This window comes from Phascolarctos cinereus, unplaced genomic scaffold (assembly GCF_003287225.1).
Source record: "Phascolarctos cinereus isolate Bilbo 61053 unplaced genomic scaffold, phaCin_HiC Scaffold_7;HRSCAF=346, whole genome shotgun sequence".
Lineage (NCBI taxonomy): Eukaryota > Metazoa > Chordata > Mammalia > Diprotodontia > Phascolarctidae > Phascolarctos > Phascolarctos cinereus.
This window is the reverse complement of record NW_027556180.1, coordinates 990,199-1,011,916: the sequence shown is the minus strand read 5'-3', so window position 1 is coordinate 1,011,916 and position 21,718 is coordinate 990,199. Positions and strand designations below refer to the sequence as shown.

Here is a 21,718-nt window from a genome sequence, read left to right as displayed (position 1 = left end):
TCAGTTTGGAGGAAGAGGGGAAAATGCTCCATGACAACTAAGATTTGTAAAAGCTCTACGGAGTAGATGGACACGAGGGTGGGTCACTGAGGAGGAAGACCAGAGGAGCCCAGTCTAAGGAGCTGAGGCTGGTGAGGAAGGTGTGCGCCAGGCAAGTGTGGACAGACAAGCCATACCCGGGATGGCTGCTGGAGAGGGCCCTGAATGCCGACGTCAGGGAGAAAGATGGGCCCGAGAGGGCCCTTGGCAGCTAGCTGGATTCTTCCTGGGCACAGGCCCCATAGAGATGCCACAGAGTGGCAGAGGCAGCACCATCCCTCTGGGGGGAACCCGAGGTCACAACCTGGCTTTGCTCCCTCACCCGAGTGACCCTCATTCCAACTCCCTTAACGTCAACAAGGACACTGAGCCAGATGACCGCCCTGTCCCCGGCAGGCTGAGTGGGCAGCCCCCGCACCCGGCTCCTTCTGCCCAGGATATGGCCACACTTCTCCTGTCCCTCCCCACTATGCCTGGAGGGAGCCTCATGGCCAGCATGGGACGGGGGCTACAGGGGATGTCACTGCGCCCATGTGACAGATGAGGAAGCGGAGGTGGGGAGCGCGAGGCCAGGCATGGGCCCTCCCTCACGCACCCACCAAGAATGGGAGGCTGTGCTTCCCGCTCTTCCAAATTAGAGAATGTATATTTAACAGCACGTATGAAGACACCACTTGAGCTTTCACTGGAGCCAACAGGAAAAATGTTCACATATAAAAATTAAGCTTTGAAATCATGAATAGTTTTAAACCATAATAGACTGAACAAAACTGTCCAACACTGACCCCCCCCCACAAAAATCACCCCAAGTCCCAGGCTGCCCCGGAGGCGCCGGTCTGCATGGAAAGCTTACAGGGAACGACATACAGATGGACAGACAGACGGGCATCCCCGGCGCCTTCCAGCTGCTACATCTTGGGCCACCCTGGGCAGTGCAGGCACCCCAGAGGGCAAGTCCGTGAAATGTGCCACTCCCACCCTGCCCAGACAGGGCTCAAGGGGGGGTCTTTCCTCCCCGGCAGGTGCCGGCGCCCCAGAAGCCCCTGCACTCCCTCAGGCTCTCATAGGCTGGAGGTGCTGGTAGCGACGACCGTCAAGGCCAAGGCAGGGGAGAGGTTCAGTACGCGGCTCTTTGGGTGATCATCTCCTGCTAGAAATAGGAGGAAAGAAGGATCCGCCAAAGCCGGGGCTGCCCATGGGGAGGCCTGAGCGCTAGCAGCGCTGGGCCGTCCTACCTGGCTTCACGACTCCGCGTCCGAGTCAGAGCTGCTCTGCCGACTGATCTCGATCTGCAGAGACGGTAAGCGCTCCAAGCGGCTCTTCTTCTGGTGCGACTGCTCCTTCTCCTTGATCAGAGCGCCCCACGCCCGCTGAAGTTCCGAGTCCTCCTCCTCAGGGCCCGCCGCTGTGGGGTCTGCCTTCTCAGCCGCCTTCTCCTTGGCCTTCGAGGCAGAGCCCAAGCGAGTCCATAAGCTGCCTGCTGGGGGGAGGGTCGGCGCGGTCAGTGAGGAACCAGGGCGTTGCCCCGCCGCGTGGGGCAGGGCCCCCCCACTCTCCAGTCCAGCCCGGTCCGTGCCCTGCCTGACAGCGGCTTACACTCTATGAGGGAGACTGCAGGGGTGTGTGTGTAACACATGGGTCTGCATGTGAACGTGACCGAACAATCACCACACGTGGAGATGGAAGATGAATGCCCCCCATACGAGAAAGGTCTTCTATGTGCCATGCCCCATGCCAAGTGCGTATGACAGGAATGTGACAACCCCTGCCCTCAAGGAGCTGACAATCTTGGAGGAAAGGGGAGAGGGGGGCCATACCAGGGGCTCAGTTGGGCCGGCCTCCTGACCCACGGAGGTGGCGGGGACCTGCCTACGGAGGGTGGCGTGTGCGTGTGCCGCACGCTTACACCCGCTGGCACCCACCTGACTTCTTCTCCCGGGTGTCAGAGTACAGGCCCTTGACGTCCTGCCTGGGGATGCCAAGCCTGCTGTGCACGTCAGACACCGGCTCTCTCCGGAGGGCAAAGGTGCTGCTCAGGGTCTTGGATTCTGGAGAATGCGGTCTCTTTCCTAATCTCTGACGCACATCTGGGCACAAGTAGGGAAGGATCCAGGGACTGAGCGGGCTCTTCTTCCCACAGGGGCCACTACTGCTCCCAGGCCCCAGGAAATGGCCTCCTTCCATGGGGAGTCCGCCTGGGGCCCCAACAGGGAAAGCTCAGTTGGAGTGTGGGGGACAGGCCTGAGCCCGTGATGCTCCCGAGGGGAGGACGAGGGACTCCTGAGGCTTCGTCTGGGGGATTCTGATAGTTTTCCATGGCTGGAACCCCCACTTGGAAGGACTCTGTGTGGGTCTCTGCCTCTCTCCCTCCCTCTCCATCTCTCTCCTCTTTCTCTATTTCTTTCCCTCTCTCACCCCCTTCCCTCTCCTCCTCCCACCTTCTACACCTCTTCCTCTCTCTTCCTTTCTCTCCTCTTTCTTCCCTCCTCTCTTCCCTTCCTGAAAGACCCCCTTTTTGGGGGGCCATACCAGATTTGCCGCTGCTCACAGGTGGCCTCTGGGCTGTGTTCTGCCGCTTCTCCTCAAGCAGGAGCCGCACATCAGCGACCTTGTCGGACGCCCCTTTGTTCCCAATGCGTTTTTTTACATTGCTGGTGGCTACGCTGTCCGCCCTCATGGAGTTCCTGCACAAAAATAGCAACCCCACCCGGTTCTTATCCGGGGATGCTGGACAAACAGCCTCCCTGGCCTCTTAGGGAGGCCTGTCCACTCCAGGACTGCAGCTGAGGATGTAACAGTGAGCAGCCACACAGGGTGCTTTGGTTCCTTTTCTCCACCAAGGAAACACGGCTGCCTCTAGCCTGCGCCCTGTGGGAGGCAATGCCGGTAGAGCCGGGAGCTTTGTTCCCTGGCCCACAGGAAGCGAGAGCCGTACCAACCCCACGCTTTCCTCCCCACGTCAGGATAACCTGGAGAATCCATTCTCTCCAGGTCCCAGGGCCCCTGCAGGTGAGGGCTTCCGGGAAGGCGTGCACTAAGAGGATGGAGAGACAGACACAACTTGGTTCAAGCAGGGGTGGGGAGCCTGCGGCCTCAAGGCTACACGTGGCCCTCTAGGTCCTCAAGTGTGGTCCTTTGACCGAATCCAAACTTCACAGAACAAATCCCCTTAATAAAAGAGGCAAACCCATTGCCAACAACTTCAGGAATTAACGCTCCAAAGGTAAAAGCCATGGGCGGATGCTGACAGGAGTTTCCCTTCTAACCTAACAACAAAGGGAACAGGTTGGGGAACAGGAAGGGAGCCTCAGGTTCTAACCTTGCCTTAGTTTCCTCATTGATAAAATGGGGCTATCTTGTACACAGTAACAGGCACACTGTGAGATTACCAACGTTGATAGACTTAGCCCTTCTCAGCAATGCAAGGATCTAAAACATCTCCAAAGGCCTCATGACGGAAAATGTCATCCACATCCAGAGAAAAAACTATGGAGTCTGAACGCAGATGGAAGGAAGCAGACTGTTCGCGATTTTTTTTTCTGTTTTGTTTTGTTTCCTCTTTCTGGCGGTTCCTCCCATTGGTTCTAATTCTTCCTTACAACATGACTAACGTGAAAATATGCTTAATAGGAATGTATATGTAAAGCCTGTATCAGATTGTGTGCCACCTTGGGGAGGGGGAGAAAAATTTTAAACTCAAAAGCCTATGGAAATGATTGTTGATAAATCAAAACAAATTAATAAAAAAAAAACAGAAATGGGGCTAGGCGCGCCCGTCCGGGTTGTCCCAAGGCTCAACTGACATTAGAAGGTCAAATGCTTTGTAAAGCTTCAGCCGCTCACTGCCCTCAAGTCACAAGCCTTACCTGAAGGCAGCAGGTCACGAGGAATCACAGTGAGGAGGCTCACGGTGGCCGATGCTCGGCTGCCGCTCCCTCGCCAGGGGCCCAACCGCGCCTTGACTCCACCTCCCCCACCCTTTCAGGCCAGCTACCTCAGGGGAAGGAGGGGACTCCGTGTGTGTGTGTGTGTGTGTGTGTGTGTGTGTGTGTGTGTGTGTGTGTGTGTGTGTGTGTGTGTGTGCCTGCCTGCATGTGTCTGTGTGTGCTCATACACCTACCTGGGGAATGGGGAGAAGGGAACATCTCTCAGGCCTCAGGCAAGGCCTGAACCTGGTCAGAGAGGCCCGCCCACCTTACCGGATGCTCCTCAGCTGTGACTCCACCTCGTCGGCATACATGGTCATCTTCAAGCTCTTCTTTGGCGACGGTGTGGAAATCATCTTCAACTCCAGATCATAATCCATCTCGTCCGAGTCCGAGCCCGAACCGCTAGCGCTGGGCCGACGGGATGCACTTCGCTCGCGCGCCTGCTTGAAGGCTTGCAGCTCATCCCGGTACTCCACTACGATCCTGTCATCTTCATCCATGTCCTGGTCCTCCTCTTCATCTTCCTCCTCCTCCTCTTCCTCCTCCTCAATAGGCTCCTCCGGAACATTCACCAGACCTGGAAAAATTCAATCAAGGGAATGAGGAAAGACCCCCAACAACAGGTCCTACAGCGTCCTGCCCCCCTGCCTGTCCCTCCTCTTGGACACTCCCTGGCGGGAAGAGAAAGGCGAGGGCTCCACGGCAGTCTCTGAGTCATCCAGCAACAATAGTCTTTCCCCACATAGGCTGGGGGATCTGAGTCCAAAGCCTGCCGAAGGCGCTCAGCCTCATCTTCTTCATGGGCCTCCCTCACCGAAGCATCTTGAGCAAAGTGCTGTGCAAAGTGTCGAGACGACAGCAGTGGGCTGCTCCCGTCCCCGGCATCGGCTCGCTTGCCGCAGCGCTGGATGAGACGGACGGTAAAGATGGTGCGTCTCCAAGGAGGATGGGTGGGTTTGTTTAAACCCTCCCAGGGCCCTTCCTCTGAGAAGGGCGAGTGTGAATGTGGTCTTTCCCTGGGCACACAGCTGAGCCTGCCCGGCGGTCCAACAAAGGGGGGAAGTCACCAGACCTCCGGGGGCTTGAGCTGCCTTCTAACGCAAATGAAGGGACTAGATGTGAACCCTAGGCCTGGAGTCAGGAAGACCAGGATTCAAACCCAACCCCAGACATGTACTAACGGCGTCGCAGAACGAGATCACACTCGTGCAGTGCTGAGCACAGGGCCTGGGCCTGGCCTCCAGGCAGCCAGGCCGAGGAGCCACGCTGAGGGCCGATATCACCCAATCCCCCTCAGAGAGGTGCCCCCAAAACACCTTCCTCTGCTCTGGTCTTCCAAATACCACACATTTTCTGACCCATCTCAGAGGTAAAAGGGACTCTATAAGAGCCCTCCCGTGATGGGGAGCTCACCACCTGACAAGGCTGCTCTCATAGTTAGGAAGCCTTCTGGGGCATCGAGCTGTGCCCTCCACAAAGCAGGCAGACCTTCAAATATCTGAAACAACTGCCTTCTGTTCCCCAGGTACAAACATCTATGGCTCCTTCAATAAAGCCCCCCACGGCCCAGGCTTCCCGTCCGCCCTGTAACAGACACGCACCTGTCTGCCACCAGCCTCCCTGGAGACCCCCTCCCCTCCCTGTCACATTGCAGAGTCTGCCAAGCTGGCAGGTGCCCACTCTTGACTCAGGCCAGGGGCCTTCTGTTAGCCCAGATAAAGTGGAGAGGAGGGGAAGGAGTAAGGGTGAAGGAGGAGGGGGGAAGGGAGAGAAGGGGAGGAAGAGAGGACGCATCCCCAAGGCAGCTCTAAGGCACCCCCCCACCCCGGGTACCTGCATGTCGGTGCTTGTAGGGGGGAGTCAAGGTCAGCCCCATGTCATCCCCAATCAGCGTCCGCTTCCTGAGCACGTCCCTCTGGATGCGGCGGGAATGGTATCTTCTTTTCCTGCGTAGTGGTCAGAACAAATGCTCTCAGGCATCGCCTTCCTCTCTCCAGAGACCCCCTGGCCCAGCCCCAGCCCCAGCCTCCGCAAGGCCCAGGGGGCCCACTGCCTGCCAGCTCCTGGGAGGCTCCGGCCTGCCTTCCCTACAAGCTGAGCAAAGTTCTCAGTAGATGTGAGTGAAGTGAGCAGAACCAGGAGAGTGTTGTACACAGCAACAGCCACGCTGCGCAATGACTAATACTGACAGACTTAGCCTTTCTCAGCAACGCAAGGATCTAAGACATCTCCAAAGGCCTCGTGATGGAAAACACTGTCCACAAAGAAGAAAGAGCTATGGAGTTTGAATGCAGGTCGAAGCAGACTCTTTGCTATTTTTTTTCCTTTTGTTTTGTTTTCTCTTTCTCATGGTTTCTCCCATTGGTTCTAATTCTTCCTTACAACATCACTAATGTGAAAATGTTTAATAGGAATGTATATGTATAGCCTACAGCAGATTGCACGCCATCTTGCGGGGGGAGGGGGAGAAAAATTTTAAATTCAAAACCTTATGGAAGTGATTGTTGATAAATCAAAATAAATTAATTTAAAAAAAAATGAAAGAGCCTCCTAATTTGGGGGGGAAAAAAGTCCACCGCAGATCGACAACCCCTCCTCGTGGCAGAGCCCAGTGGGATGGCTTCACCCCCACCTGCTCACTATGAGCAGACAGACGTGCTGGGGTGCCGGGGACATGAGGGCCCCGTAGCCACAAAGCGCTCCTCTCCTGACAGAGAGAACCCTGCCACGCCGCCCTCCTCCCCCCGCAAACACCAAACGTAAGCCTTTCACTTCTGTCTCTGCATCCCCAGGGCCTGGCAGACCCCAGCCCACAGGAGGTGGCTATTCAGAGCTGGGCAAGGGCTGTGTGCCAGCCAGCCATGCTCACCACGAGTTGCTGAGGATGCCCTTCATGCCTCCGTAGTTGGGGTTCCCATATTTCATGTAATACTGGCTCCTCCGTGCCGCGCCAAGCTCCTTCTTGTCATCTACAAAGACAGGAGCGGACGGCACCGAGTCCATTGCGTTGCCCCCTCCAGGCCGCTAAGAGGTCCTGGGGGCCCAGGCCAGGGCTGGGGGCAGTCCTGGGGTCAGAGGCCCTCATCCCCACAATGCTGCCAGGGCGCCTTGGGCTGACCCATAGCTACATTGTCACCGAGATCCTCTAATACCCGAGAGGGGTCCCCAGGCCCGGCCCCTGCACACAGAGCAGGCACTCTAATTACCACCAAGGGATGGGACCCCCTCAACATATAACCTCCCACCCATACCTACACCCCTCTACCAAAAACATTCCACACACACACTCACTCACTCCCCCACACAACCCACTCACATACCCCATACCCACATACACCCCCACATAACCCTGCCACGTAAAACGCATATAACTCCCCACACAAATACAGCACACATCCACACTCCAATCCCCTCCATTCATACCGCACAGCCACACACACACACAACAGCCCAGACCTACCTTTTGTGGCAAATCTCATAAATAGCTTATTCCCTTTGGCCAGTTTGTGGGCTGGACGAAGGTCATTCCGTAAGAGGGAATCTTCTTCTACCTGGGACAGCGCGTCCAACTTGAGAACATAAAATATTCGCAGAATAAAAAACATGACGCTGCCCAACTCTCCTCCACGGCCCCGCCTGAGTCCAGACCTGGAACCCGCCCTGGTGAGCAAGCCTAGCGTGCGGACCATGTGTCCTGTGGCTGTGGGTGCCCCTCCCTGATGCCACGGAGGGGGGTAGCACCTGGGCTCCCCTCCATGGTCAGGCTGGGCTAATGGGGTAGGGAGGGATGAAATGCCCCTCAAAGGCTGCAATCTGTATCAGCAAAGGGAGGACCCACACTGAAGACAGCACAGACCTTCTCAGGAGTTTTAGGGTTGGTGCCACCACCATGCAGCAAGGCTCCAGGACGGCCTGGACTGTCCTACCCCGCTAGTGGCTGGAGGCCCTGGCGTCCTCATGACTGACCTCCAGGTCACTCGCAGTGTCATCTTCTACCTCTCCTTCCTCGGTCTCGTCATCAGAGCTGTCCTGTTTGTCTAGATTAGGGTGCAGAGGAGAGGTGAGCCCCCCCCACCTTCAGCTCCCTTGGGGCCTGTCCCCTGCTCCTCCCCGGGTACCTTTTCTCATCTTGTCTGGGGCTTTTTCCTCGCTGGCTTCTCGGGCTTTCGCTTTGTCCGTACTGGGCAGGGAGCTCATGTTGATCAGGGCCCGCGTTGCAGTCACCTCATCCAGCCAGACCACGTTACCTGGTGGGGGAATGGGATGCCCTCTCGTTAAACATCCAGGTGAACAAAGGAGGCCTAGCCCTTTGGCCTTGGAGTCTGTGTGTGTGTTTGTGTATATGTGTGTGTGTGGGGGGTGTATGTGTGTGTGTGTATATCACTTTGTGTCTGGGCCTTTCTTCCTAACTCCAAATCACCATGCTTCCCACTCGCCAACACCTGGGCCAAGTGCAGAAAGCCTCTCCTAAGGGCCTCCACAGGAGGAACCCCGGGGGACCGAGGTCGCCGCTCGCAGGTCCAAAGAGCCAGACTGGCCAGCCCCCAGGTCTGAGCCCCGTGCTGATGTGGCGCAGCCTCCGGGGCCTGGGGGTCTTGGAGAAAACCTCTGATCAAACTACAGGTCACAGGCTTTCTGGGCTTCAGTCTCAGGCCTCTTTTGCTGGCACTTCCCTCCCCACTCAAGGTTATCACAAGGATCAACTGAGACCATCTTGGCCTGGCACATAGTAGGTGCTTCATTGGTCCTTCTTTCCTCCCTTCCCTCTCCTTCCCAGAGGAAGTGAGAGCCCTGAAGACAAGAGAGATGCAGGCTTTGAGGCCCCCTCTATCACCCTAGGCCTCACTCACTGTTCCATCTGTTAAGTGGTGATGATAAGAAAACCTGGCCCAGAGTACCCACAAAATCCCAGGTCTGGTGCACAGAGTGATCTTGACAGGTTCAAGTAGGGCAAACCCTCCCTGGCGCTGCCAGTACATGTATCTGGGGGACCCTCTAGGCACGTCAGCCTCGGCCCTGGCACCCCTCACCCCAACCCAAATGCTTGGGTCTACAAAATGTGCGACAGATCCTCTCTCAGCAGAGCCCAAGCGGCTTTAAGGCTGCAGTCTAGAAAGCGCTCCCAGGTGAGAGGACACGGCCTGGACTGGGCATCCATGCTGCCAGCTGAGTTGGGAGGGCTGCGGTCTCCTCCAACGCCCCGCCTCTGCAGGTCGGGCCCGCAGGCCTTCTCACTTACAGGAGGTATCATCCAGCCACTCAATGTGAGCAGGGGGGTACTCCTTGAAGTAGGCGAAGATGTCCTGGGTGCTCATCTCATCAACTCCACAGACGTAGATGGTTTCCAGTCTCACCTTGGGGATTGCTGTGAAGGCACAAGCAGAAGCTGGTTACCGCCAGCTCGAACCCTGTGTCCCGGAAAAACTGCTGGCCATCATCACAGGAAGTCAGAGACAAGGACCGCCCCACCCCCGATCGCCGTACCCAATCTTTTCGGGGCCACGTCCACAGCCCCTCAGTTGCAGCACTGCACTATGATGTGGCTAAGGCAGGGGTGCCTGCATGGTGAGCCAGGTGTTTTTCCACCTGACCCCCAGCTCCAGGTCAATAATCCATGCTCCCTCGGCTCATCTTTGAGGGTGGGGCCATGGGCTCAGATCTAGCTCTGGAAGGGACTTCTGAGACCAACACCTTGGTCACTCCATGGTCTACAAGAATCAATTAAGCACCTACCATGTGCCAGGCCCTTGGCCACGGGCAAAGAGAGGCAAAAGACAGTCCTGGCCTTTGAGGAGTTCACAGTAAAGAGGAAGACAACATGCACAACCATGTCTAAACAAGATGTGGACAGGACAATTTGGAGAACAGCTCAGAAGGAAGGTACGAAGATTAAGGAGGACCCAGAAAGGCTTCCTGTAGAAGGTGGGGGGGGGGTTTGGTTGGGATTTACAAGAAGTCAAGGAGGTCAGTAGTTAGAAGAAGGGAGGAAGAACATTCCAAATATCAGGGACGGCCAGAGAAAATGCTAGGAGGAACAGCCAGGACGCTGGTGCCCCTGATCAAACAGTATATGGCAGGATGTAAGGTGAAAGATTAGAAACGTAGGAGGGGACTAGGTTATGAAGGGCCTGGAATGGCAAACATAGTGCGTTCTGTATTTGATCCCAGAGGCATTAGGGAGTCACTAGAGTTGAGAAAGAGAGAGAGAGAATGTGTGTATGTGATAGCTGGACCTGTGTGTTAGGAAAATCACTTTGGTGAATAAGCAGACTGCAGCAGGGAAAGATTTGAGGTAGGCAGCTACTGTAACAGTCCAATAGTTATTGCAACAGTCCAGGCATGAGATAAGGAGGGTCTGCACCAAGGTCAGGGAAGTGTCTGAGAGGAGGGGGCTTAATCAAGGGATAGTGCAGAGGTGAAATGGACAAGAGACGGTACAAGGGGGTGAAATGGACAAAAGATGGTGTAAAAGGGGGGGTTGAAATGGACAAGAGATGCTGGGGGGGTGAAATGGACAGGCCTTGGCACCAGTTTGGTTATAGGTGGGGTGACAGTGAGGGATCCAGGATGACTCCTAGGCTGTGAACCTGGGGGACTGGGGGAAGAGTGCTGTCCTCTACTGTAATAGAGAAGGTACAAGTGAGAGGCAGGGGTGGTTAGGGGAAAAGAGAACAAGGTGTGTTTTGGACATATTACATTTAAGATGTCAACTGGACATTCATTTGGAGATGTGAAGCTGGAGGTCAGCAGAGAGACAGGGGCTGGGTAAACAAACTGAATCTATATACTCTCATAAGGGCCCAAACCTATGGTAGCTAGTGGGCCAAGAGACCATAAAAGAATCAGATAAGTTTACTATGACAAAAAATACAGGTTAGGGTTAAGGGTTAGTCTGAGGAGGAAAGTGAGGTCTAGGGAAGGCCAAGGAAGTGCTCGTGGTCAATCCCACAGATTTCAGAAGATGGATCACTGAATATGCTGCTCTCTGATGCAGTCCTACGCCCCAAAGATGTAAGAGAAAGAGGAGCCCGACGTACAAAAATATCAACAGCTGTTCTTTTTGTGGTGTCTAATATAAAGGCACACATTTATGCCCTAAGAAATGAGGAACCTCACATGGCCAGAGTTCGAATGAAGGAAGCAGTGTGACACGGGCAATCATCTGGCAAAGGCGGAGAGGCAAGGGCCTCACGAGGCAGGGTCAGGCATGCGCTGTGTGACTGCAGCCAGTGAGGACCAGGCATGTTGGTTACAAGCCCCCATCTTGTTTTCTCTGGAGGAGGTGGGGGGAGGGAGAGAATCAAAGCCTAGAGCTGAAGGGGGCAGCCCAGGTGAGAAGAGTAGGGACGGCCCAGGTCAGGGCTGCTGGGGTTCAAGCCTTGGAAGTGGCTCCCGGTCTCCTGGGGGCAGCAGTAGGCACCTCCTCCAGCCAGTGATGTTACAGCTGATCTTTTGGCTGAAGTGAAGTCAGAACCATGGGGAAGTAGTTAAGGAGAAGTCCGTCAGTGAACGTGTTTAAGAGGAGAGGAATACATAGGGGTCATTCCTGTCTATGGCTCAAGATAAGATCAGAAGCCCCAAAGGAGGCCATCCCAAAATGTTGGAGGCCCCTTGGGCACAACTTCCAAGAGGACCTGGAAGGAAGGCTCTGCACCTCCAAAAAGACCCACATGGAGGGACTGCCCAGGCCAGTCTGTGTCTATACACAGGGGAGAAATCTGGACTCATTAGCTTCTGGCTCGAGATTCTTGAAGTCCCTAAGAACAGGGAGACCTAGCGCTGTCACTGCAGGGACCCCAGCAGGAGCCCAGGGGTTCATGCCACAGCCTGTTTTCACTCCCCAGCCAGGCAACAAGGGATGCCCCCCCTCAAGGGGCAGGGCAGCCTCCCACACTTTCCGTTTTCTTGAAAGCACCCCATGATTTCCAAACAATTGGCTTCTTTCTGCATTGGGGTCTAGGCCTTCCTGGGTCTCTTCTGTCAGTGACAGAGGAAGGTTATTCCTCTTCACAGATGTTTGGGGGTGCTGATGCCTCGAGGTCACCCCCTCCTCATGACAGACACATATCATTCAACAGAGACCAGTTTAATTTTCCTCGGGAAAGAGTGTGGCTGGTTCAATACCAGGACCCGCCTCTTCAAGCCCTTCTCCATCTGGAAGGAGCCTCCCTGGAGGCTCCCATCTCTTCTTCCCCAGCAACTCTAATTTCACTTCATCTCAGCACCACACCAACCCTAAGAGACCAGAGGTGAAGGGGGCTCCCTCAGCTGCTGGGGGTGGGGTGTCTCCTACCTTTCTTCATCATGTCTCGGTCCAAGGCCACGTTCCTTTGGGCAAGGTTGACTTCTGCTCGGAAGTGAAAGCGTTTGGCGCGCTGCTCTTTCTTCTGGATGGCTTCCTACAGGGCGTGAGACAGAGGATAGAAAGGCCAGTCGGGGGCTAAGCAGGCAGGCACGCACTAGGCCTTCCACAGACCCCAGCCAAGGCGGATTCCAGACACAGCCACACGGCTCCCTGCGTTTACCTGATGTGAGGATGGTGCCCCACCACAGCCTCTCCTGCTGCTGCCCCCCGGCCCTCAAAGGGGGCCTCTCCTTTCCCTCTTGTGGCTGACGAGACCAGGCCCAGGCAGGCAGGAGCAGCCGAGCCAGGCAGGGAGCATGCAGATGGACAAGCTGTCCTCACTGGAAGCCCCCACCAGGACAAACCCTAACTCTGGCCCCCAACCTGGTTTCCCATGCCATTTGGAAACTCCCTTCCTGACTTCCAATCCCCAGTGAGAGAGGTCCTGGGTTCTGGCTCACAACAGGCCCCCTGGAAGCCCAGGTCCAGTCACAGGACAGACTGATCTCAACCTAAAGGGATGGAGGGCTGTACTGCCCACATGGTCACTGGGGAGAAAGGGACCTGGCACGCAAAGGGAGGACAGGGGTGGCTCCCCTAAGGCTGGCGGGAGAGGGGCTCATCCACCAGGAGCCTGACTGGGGCGCAGAAAAGGACAGCCTCCAGGACCGGGACTTCCAGAGGACAGGGGCCAAGGCCCTGAACACTGGAGGAGGTCGTCGGCAAGCTGGGCTGAGAGGCCTGATTAGTCAGAGGGCTTGGCCATTAAGTGAAGGACAAGAAGTGGGCACCCATCTAGCGACCCCACGCCCAGCCCCATGGCCTGGCACACAGCAGGTGCCTAATAAATGCTTATTGACTGGAGGAAAAAAGGGGCAAGATAGATTCTAAATGTCAGAGAGAAGACTTGTAGGATTGGGTGGAGAGGCTGACAGGAATGGGAGAGGGAGGGGAAGGAGTAAGGGGAGGGGGAAGAGAGGGGAGAGAAAGGGGAGGGGGAGAGGCTGTGAGAGGAGGGGGAGCAGCCCAGGGGAGGTGTGAGGGGGGAGAGCCTGAAGAGGCTGGCCAGGCATGGCCTGCGGCCCCTCTGCTACACCCACAGGGATTGCTTTGTGGGCTGGGAGGAGGGTGTGCTCCCATCTCACAATCCCCCCACTCTGAGGCCAGCCCCAACCTGCAACCCTGCTTCTGACAGGCAATCCACAATCTGGAACAAGCACTGATTAAAAACCTACTGTGTGCCAGGCCCTGGACAAGTGCTTTACAAATCTTCCTCCTGGTCCTGACAACCACTTGAGGTGGCAGCTGTTACCTTCACTTTACAGATGAGAAAGTCAAGGCAGACCAAGATACCTAACTAACCTAGGTCACCTAGCTAATCAGTGGGAGCCGAATTTGAACTCAGGCCCTCGCTGGGGAGCCCCCTGGGCACACCCTCCATCTCCGGCCTCCGAACGTTTGCCTCCCTCCTCCTGCTCTCAGGCCAGACCCTCTCCTACAGGAAGCCTTCTTCCAGGTCCTGCCCGCTCCAGTGGAGGCAGGTGTAGACAGACCCTGGCTTGTCTCCCCAAGGAACAAGGACCTCATCCTAACCAGAGGTGCATCGTGGGAGGGAGCAAAAGCAACAAAGTAGCCACCTGGGATCATCCCTCGCCCCTCCCCTGGTGCTTTCCAGACTCCTGCTCCCCCCACCCCTCGCGTCCCCGGGCCGGGCCCCCAGCCAGGTGAGCCGGCCTCCAGGGCTCCTCCCTACCTTAGAGGTGACGTCGATGCCCGTGATGAAGCTCCCCGCCTTGTTCTCGTAGCGGCGGCTCGTGTCCTAGAACAAGACGGGCGGTGAGAGGGACCCCGACCCCTGCCCTCGCTCCCTGCCGCCCAACGGCCCCGGCGCGCCCGGCGGGAGGCTCTGCGGGGCGCACCCACCCGGCGGCCGGACCCCCGGCGTCCTACCGGCAGCAGCGAGCGCCGCACCGGCACGGCCTCCAGCTCGCCCTCCTCCACCTCCATGGGCTCGGGCTCACTCCGCTCGGGGCCCGGCCCCAGCAGCCCCAGGGGAGGCCCCCCTGCCGCCGCCGCCGCCGCCGCCTCGGCCTTCACCGACACCCGCAGGCCGCGCACGGCCGCCATGGCGCCGCCGCCGCCACCGCCGCCACTGTCGCCGCCTCCGTCTGCCCGCCCTCCAGGAGCGCCAGCGAGAGCGCGTGCGCGCCGCCCAGAGCGCCGCCGCACGCACGTGCGCTCACCAGCGAGAGCGAGCGGGCCGCCCAGAGCGCCGCCGCACGCACGTGCGCTCACCAGCGAGAGCGAGCGGGCTGCTCAGAGAGCCGCCGACGTACCATTGAGATGAGGCCTGTGCGGCCTAGAGCGTCCCCGAGGATGCCTCCGCCCCTCTCCCCGCCTCTCCGCGCGGCCGTTGCTATAGTTACGGCTTCCCTGGCTCCCGCGCTTGCGCCCGTCTGCCAGCGGAGAAAGAGGAGGGAAGGCGGGGTGGCTTGGGATGATTTGGGATTTTCTGCGCCCCTTCGACATCCTCCTCTTTCCCGCAGGGGTCTCCTCCCTCCACCTTAACCTTTAGTCTCAGGTGGCAGGAATCTCGGGCACAGTCGGGTGGGCCTCAAGCTTCCGTGTCCTCACCGTACAGATTTTGTTTCCGCTTCCATTTATGAAGCACTTGCAGTATGCTCCATGCCTTGCCCTCAAGGGGCTGACGCTCTAATGGGGCAGCTACACCCAGAAGGGTTGGGGGCCAACAGAAATACCCAAAGCGAGTCTTGGGCCAGGGAGTCTGCGAATAGGAGGGCACATCCGGGGGTGGAGGGAGCCTTCAGTCCGGGAGGGGCTATCAGGTGGCCTGGACAAAGGACAGCCAGGGAGGGGAGGGGGCTGGGGGAAGTTGGTGCCTGTCCCATCCTCCACCTGGGTGCTGAGCGTCCGCTCCCCCCACGCAGAGATCAGAGGTGTGGTGCCTATGGCACCAGCTTGGGTGAGACAGCCTCCAGCATCTCCCAGATGGGAGGAGCAGCATGGCCATGGAGAGTGACCAGCTCTCCCTGCCCTGGGCCAAGTGGGCAGTGTCCTGAGAGTGACCCGGTCTCCCCACACTGAGCTAGGAGGGCCCCAGATGAGCACCCACAGACTACAGGGTCCCCTGCCCTCGGTTCTCTCCTTCTTTCCCTCATTCGCACCATCATATGTATAATGAAATATGCCTCCCAAGGTCCCTGCCTCAGGGTCACTGCTGTCCATTGCCATGGAGGTCTGGGAGCCACACTGGGGACACGAGAGGAGGTGGTGGGGTGCACATCTGGGGCCCTCCCCTCCCAGCAGCCCCTCGGAGCCATGAACCTTATTCATGTAACACTAAGAAACCCCAAGAGCTATCCCACAGGCATTTGTCTATCCCTTCTGAAACCCAGTGGCCAAGAACTGTCCAGAGCACAGTCCATGGCCCTGCCAGGGCTTGGAGACTCTTCTGGAAACATGGGAACAAAGAGAAAAAAGGTCCTCAGTGTCCCAGCCAGGGAGGGTGAGGTCACTCCCAGGGGCTGACCTGCCTTGAAAGATGGAATTCTGGTGGGTTAGGTTCAGTAAATGGTCTCTCTTGGCTGGGTCCCCTGGTCAGAGCAGTCCCTAGAAGCTCCTGATATTTAATGAAGTGCCTCTGGGGATGGGGGCAGATGTCAATGGGGGGGGTCCCAGAGGAGATTGCTACTCAGTGAGGGGAGATCCTGGGTTGCAGGAGAGGAAAGACAGGCAGCAGGAGGGAGGGGCAGCTCACCCTGAGCCAACTGGAGGGGCTAGGCCCGGGAAAGGGCACCTGGCCCCTTCATGTGCTGCTCACTGAGAAGGCTCAAAAATTTGCCGGATTATACCCTTAAAGATGCATCCTTTAGCATCAGGCTGCCAGGGCCCTGGAGGAAAAACATGGTGTTTGGAGTCCGAGGGCCAGGATTGGCTTCCTTCTAGCTGCACGAGATACAGCAAGACACAACCTACTCGGACCTCAGTTTCCTCATCTGTAGAACAAGCAGCCCAGACTAGAAGGTCTCTGAAGCCCCTCCCAGGCCCAAGTTTATGATCCTGTCAAAGCTTGACGAGAAAGCGGAGCGGCCTCAGAGAACAGCCCCAGAGTGACTGAAGGGGGTGGAAAGAGGCTTTGGATCCAGATAGTCTGCGTCTGGGCAGGGGGATCACAGCCTTGGGAATGGGCGCTGCCCAGGAGTGTGGCTCAGGAAGGGGCGAGGCAGGGGGACTTAATGAGGCGGACTGACTCAGAACAGGAGAGAGGCTGAGGAGCAGCCCTTTCCCCGTGTCCTCGATGACATTGGCAGCCAGGAGGGAGCTGCAGATTGGGAGCAGAAGCCCACCCAGTGCTTCCCTCCTTGCTCGTGGCCCTGCAGGGACCCCAAGCACCCAGGTATCCTATGCCTTCTGCCCAATTCTCCGCCCTCCCTCTGCAGCTCTTCTTGATCTGAGCACCAGGAGAGAAGACACCCATTCCGGGTGCCCTCCGATTCCACCTGCCCCCCAACCTCCCACGTTAGATTGTAAACTCCTTGAGGTCAGGCACTGTCTTTTTCTTATTTGTATACCTGGTGCTTAGCGTAGTGCTCAGCACACAGTAGGCACTTAATAAATGCTTATTGAATTGCATTGCAGAATAAGTAGTTGAAGCCTTCCTGGCCTCTTAACCCATCCCCCTAAGATCTAAGCATTCTTCCTGCCTCCAGTCCCCTCCCAGTGGCCTCTGGCAGCTCTGACCCTGTCACCACCAGGGGGCTCCCCATGGCAGAGAATTAGATGAAATCCAACTCTTCCCCTCCCCATGGCAATGGGTGTCAATCATGTGACTGCCCATGCCAGCCAAAACCGTGCAACTGGCCGGTCCTGGCCAGCCTCTGGGCCCCTACCCAGCTCGATGCCCTGGCCTAGAAGTAATGGCCTCCTCCCGTTGGCTTCTCGGAAGCCCTGTACCCCTTCTCTCTCTCTCTCTCTGCCGCTGACCAGTTAACGCTGTCCTTGCGTTCTCATCCCGGTCCCATGTTGGCTATTGTTGAGCAAATCATCCCTCCCTCAACCTCTCCAGCTCTGCTAACTACCGTCCTCCCTCTCTTCTGCCCTTTGTGGCCACACTCTGAATAGGCATCTACACTGGCTGCTTCCACTTCCTCTCCTCACTGTCTTCTTAACCCTTGAACGATCCAGCACCGAAACTGCTCTCCCCAAAGTGACCTCTTAGCTGCCAAATCCAGTGGCCTTTCCTCCCTCTCTCTCCCTCCGTCCCTTTATCTCTCTCTCTCTCCTTTTTTTTAAAAAAACATTTATTTTAGGGGCAGCTAGATGGCACAGTGGATAGAGCACTGGCCCTGGAGTCAGGAGGACCTGAGTTCAAATTCGACCTCAGACACTTGACACTTACTAGCTGTGTGGCCCTAGGCAAGTCATTTAACCCCAATTGCCTCACCAAACACATACATACATACATATATACATATACACACACACACACACACACACAAGTACATATATACATATACAAACATTCTTCTCTTTTTAAGTTTTGAGTTCCAAATTCCCTCCTTCCCCCCACCACTGAGAAGGGAAGCAATATGATATCACTCATACATGTGAAGTCATGCAAACCATACGTCCAGATTAGCCATATTTTTTTTTTAACAAAAAGCAAAACTAAGGAATGAGCACATGGCACTTCAGGTTTGCACGCAGAGCTCATCAGTTCTCTTTCTGGAGGTAGATGGCATTTTTTCCTCATGGATCCTTCACACCACTGGCCTTTTCTCAGTCCTCATTCTGCTCAGCCCCTCTGTAGCCTTGGATGCTGTGGGTCACTCCTCCTGGACACTCCCTTCTCTCTCAGTTTTCAGGACACTCCCCTCTCTCTCCTGGTTCTCCTCCTGCTCATCTGACTGCTCCTTCTCAGTCTCCTTGGCTGGGTTCTCATCCAGGTCACACCCTTGAACCATGAGGGATCCATGAGGCCTTGGATTCAATGACCATCTCTGTGTTGATGGTTCTTGTCAAATCTGCCCAAGCGTCTCTACTGTCCTCCAATCTCACACCTCCAACTGCCTTTCAGGCATCTCAGACAGGACATGCAGCAGACATCTGAAACTCAAAATGTTCAAAACAGAACTCCTCCTTCTCCCTAAACCCTCCCCTCCTCCTACCTTCCCTGTGACTATAGAGAGCAACACCATCCTCCCAGGCCCTCAGGCTCACAACCTGGGAGTCAGTCTATACTCACTCTCTCTCATCCCCCAGATTCAATACGGTGCCAAGGCCTGTGGATTTCACCTCTCCAGCACCTCTGGTCCATTTCACCTCTGCATCATCTCTGGTCCATTTCACCTCTGCATCATCTCTTGTCCATTTCACCTCTGCAGCAGCTCTGGTCCATTTTACTTTTGCAGCATCTCTGGTCCATTTCACCTCTGCAGCCTCTTTCCAATAGTCTCCTTCCCTCCTCTAACACTGCCCTTACCTTGGTGAAGACCCTCATCTCCTCACACTTGGACTATCAAAGTAGCCTGGGGGTGGGTTAGGGTTATTTCAGCCACCAAAGTGATCTTCCTAAAGCACAGTTCTGATCCTGTCACACCCTACTCCATAAACTCCAGGGGCTCCCTATTGCCTCCAGGTGATATATAAAATAAGTAAAATAGATATCTTTGATAAAAATAAAATTAGACATGTCTAAGAATAGATATGTTTTGCATATTATACAAAATCTTCTGTTTGGCAAAGCCTTCCACAACCTGGTCCCCTCTCACCTTTCCAGACTGCCTGATGTCTTCTGTGATCCAGAGACTCTGGCCTCCTGGCTATTCCTCACATGAGATGTTCCATTTCCAAACTCCAGACATGTTCGCTGGCGGTCTGCCATGCTTGGAATGCTCTTCCTCCTCTCCACCCCCTGGCTTTCCCAATTTCCTTCAAGTTTCACCTAGAATCCCACCTTCTACGGAAGCCTTTCCCCATCCCTTTGACGCCAGCGTCTTCCCACTGGTGATTCTATTCAATTTGTCCTGGTTGCATCTTGTACAGACATAGGTTTTTTTGTATGTTGTTTTCCCCATTGGACTGTGAGCTCCTTGCGGGCAGAGACTGTCTTCTGCCCTTCTTTGTACCCAGTGGTTGGTCCAGTGCCTGACAAATAGTCCATACTTAGTAAATGCTTATTGACTGACTGACTGACTTCCTTCATTAAACGTTGCCCACCAATTGGCCATTTTGGAAACTGAAAATTTTTATCGAGTTCTACAAGTGAGTTGACACAGGGTCTTCCAAATCCTAGAGCTAGTTTAAGATTTGGTGGCTTTAACGGCCACAAACTTTAACAAATGGTTTAAAACAGCACCAAGACTTTTGGGACACCCTGTAATCTAAAGCAGCACTGCCTTGGCTCGCTCAGCCTCTGAGTGACAAGTAGACCAAGCATTTGATGACTATGGTAATTTTAGGGTGCCTTTGGTCTCCGTATTATGGCAATTAATTTATTCTTGTTAAATATCTGTACAAAATCAATACTTTCAATTTTACATGTGTAAGCATCCTTCTTTATCTCTCTCTCTGCCTCTGTCTCTCTCTGTGTTTGTCTCTGTCTCTCTCTATCTCCATCTGCCCATTTCTGTCTCTGTTTCTCTTCCTCTCCCTCCCTCTCTCTCTCTGTCTCTCTCTTTGTCTGTGTGTGTCTTTCTCTGTCTCTGTCTTTCTCTGTCACTGTCTGTCCATCTCTATCTCTATGTATGTGTCTCTCTCTGTGTCTCTTTCTCTCTGTGTTTGTCTCTGTTTCTATCTGTGTGTATTTCTCTGTCTCTCTTGCTGTTTATCTCTGTCTTTCTCTGTCTCTGTCTCTTTGCCTCCTTCTCTGTGTGTGTGTGTGTCTCTCTCTGTGTCTTTGTCTCTTTCTGTGTTTGTCTCTGTCTCCATTTATGTCTATCTCTGGTTTTTTCCCTCTTTCTCTCTCTTTGTGTGTTTGTCTCTGTCTCTGTCTGTCTCTCTCTCTGTCACTATCTGTCTCTATTTTTCTGTGTGTCTCTCTCTCTGTGATTGTCTCTGTCTTTCTCTGTCTCCATCTGTCTCTCTCTCTCTCTCTTTCTCTCTGTCTCTGTATCTCTGTGTGTCTCTCATTTTTTGCTGTGTTTATCTCTGTCTCTCTCTATCTGTGTTTCTTTTCCTCTCTGTGTGTGCATGTGTTTGTCTCTCTCTGTTTCTTTCTCTCTTTCTGTGTCTCTGTCTCTCTGTCTTTCTCTGTCCATTTATTTGTGCCTGTTTCTCTCTCTCTCTCTCTCTCTCTCTCTCTCTCTCTCTCTCTCTCAATCTCTCTCTCTCCCTCTCTCTCTGTGTGTTTGTCTCTCTCTATCTTCCTCTCTCCTTTTCTCTCTGTGTGTTTGTCTCTGTCTCTCTTTCTGTCTCTCTCTGTCCATTTCTGTCTATCAGTCTCTCTTTCTCCCTCTCTCTTTCTCTGTCTCTGTCTGTCTCTTTCTGTCTCTCCCTTCCTTTCTAGTCCTTGAGTTCTCAAACTTGAGAATTCGTGACTGCAGGGTCAAGTGAATGAGTATGTCCTGTCCTGGCTGCTGCCCTCCCATCTCTTGGGCAAGTCCACCCTGAGGATCTCTCCTCTCAGCCCAAGTGACTTCCCAGGTGCTTGGCCCAAGGTAGCCATTCCTAGGTGCTAATTGCCTCCTTGCAGGTGCAGGCCTGCTATCCCCCCTGAAATGTTCTCTCCTGTTTGTGCTTGGGTGCTGGCTGTCCTTAGCAGGTGGAAGCCCAGAACAGCAGGTGTGAAGAGTCCAAGCACCAAGTTCCAGCTGGGGGCAGCAGCGGGGACCACCCAGGAGTGGCTTGTATCCTCAGAAGGTGCACCCACTCTTCTGGACCGGACCTCCAGGTGCCTCCAGACAAAGGCTCCTGCCTCTAATCTTACCAGGTTGATTCCAAGTATCCTGGGCACACAGACTTAGAGCTGGAATGGAACTTAACAGTTATCTAGTTCAAATCTCTCATTTTACAGCTGAGGAAATTGAGGCCCTGAGGCATTAAGTGACTTTCCCACAGTCTTCTGCCTTTGAATCCAGCAGTCTTTCAGATCGCACTGTTTCCTTCAAATCGATCACTTGCTCTATGGATCAGCCTTGAGAGAAGGGATCATCTCCATTGAGGGTGGTGTAAATCCAGCTGCAGACACTAGCTGTGTGATCTTGGGCAAGTCACTGCCCCTGTTTGCCTCAGTTTCCTCATCTATCAAGTGGGGATAATAAGAGCACCTACCTTGAAGGGTTGTAAGGATCAAAAGAGAAAGTGCATGGTGAATGCCTAGCACATAGTAAGCACTTAAATATTTATTGACTGATTGACCACCCCTGCCTTGCGTTGGGTTTATTAA

The 21,718-nt window shown here is 55.0% G+C and overlaps 1 protein-coding gene across 4 annotated transcripts; it reads right to left on the bottom strand.

Moving 5' to 3' along the window:
* Window positions 1-666: 666 nt before the first annotated feature.
* Window positions 667-14,462, bottom strand: NCBP3 (nuclear cap binding subunit 3). Of its 4 annotated transcripts, none has more exons than XM_020964743.2 (14): window positions 14,263-14,462; window positions 14,066-14,131; window positions 12,262-12,367; window positions 9,208-9,333; window positions 8,087-8,215; window positions 7,935-8,005; window positions 7,429-7,537; window positions 6,838-6,937; window positions 5,802-5,914; window positions 4,239-4,545; window positions 2,569-2,723; window positions 1,962-2,126; window positions 1,275-1,519; window positions 667-1,189 (listed from the first exon to the last, which is right to left on the bottom strand). In XM_020964743.2, the coding sequence occupies exons 1-13, from the start codon at window positions 14,437-14,439 to the stop codon at window positions 1,281-1,283; spliced, it is 1,863 nt and encodes a 620-aa protein (XP_020820402.1). In that variant the 5' UTR covers window positions 14,440-14,462; the 3' UTR covers window positions 667-1,189; window positions 1,275-1,280. The 4 variants fall into 4 exon arrangements, with proteins under 4 accessions (XP_020820402.1, XP_020820403.1, XP_020820401.1 ...); XM_020964744.2 differs by having other exon boundaries at window positions 667-1,186; XM_020964742.2 differs by having other exon boundaries at window positions 667-1,519.
* Between the last annotated feature and the right edge of the window lie 7,256 nt (window positions 14,463-21,718).

Excerpts from the sequence above, each read along its gene's own strand:
- NCBP3 (XM_020964742.2), bottom strand. The coding sequence starts at position 14,439 with ATGGCGGCCGTGCGCGGCCTGCGGGTGTCGGTGAAGGCCGAGGCGGCG. Across the intron at positions 9,334-12,261 it reads CCGAGACATGATGAAGAAAG|CAATCCCCAAGGTGAGACTG; the intron begins GTAGGAGACACC and ends GTGCCTTCACAG. Across the intron at positions 7,538-7,934 it reads ACACTGCGAGTGACCTGGAG|TTGGACGCGCTGTCCCAGGT; the intron begins GTCAGTCATGAG and ends TATGTTCTCAAG.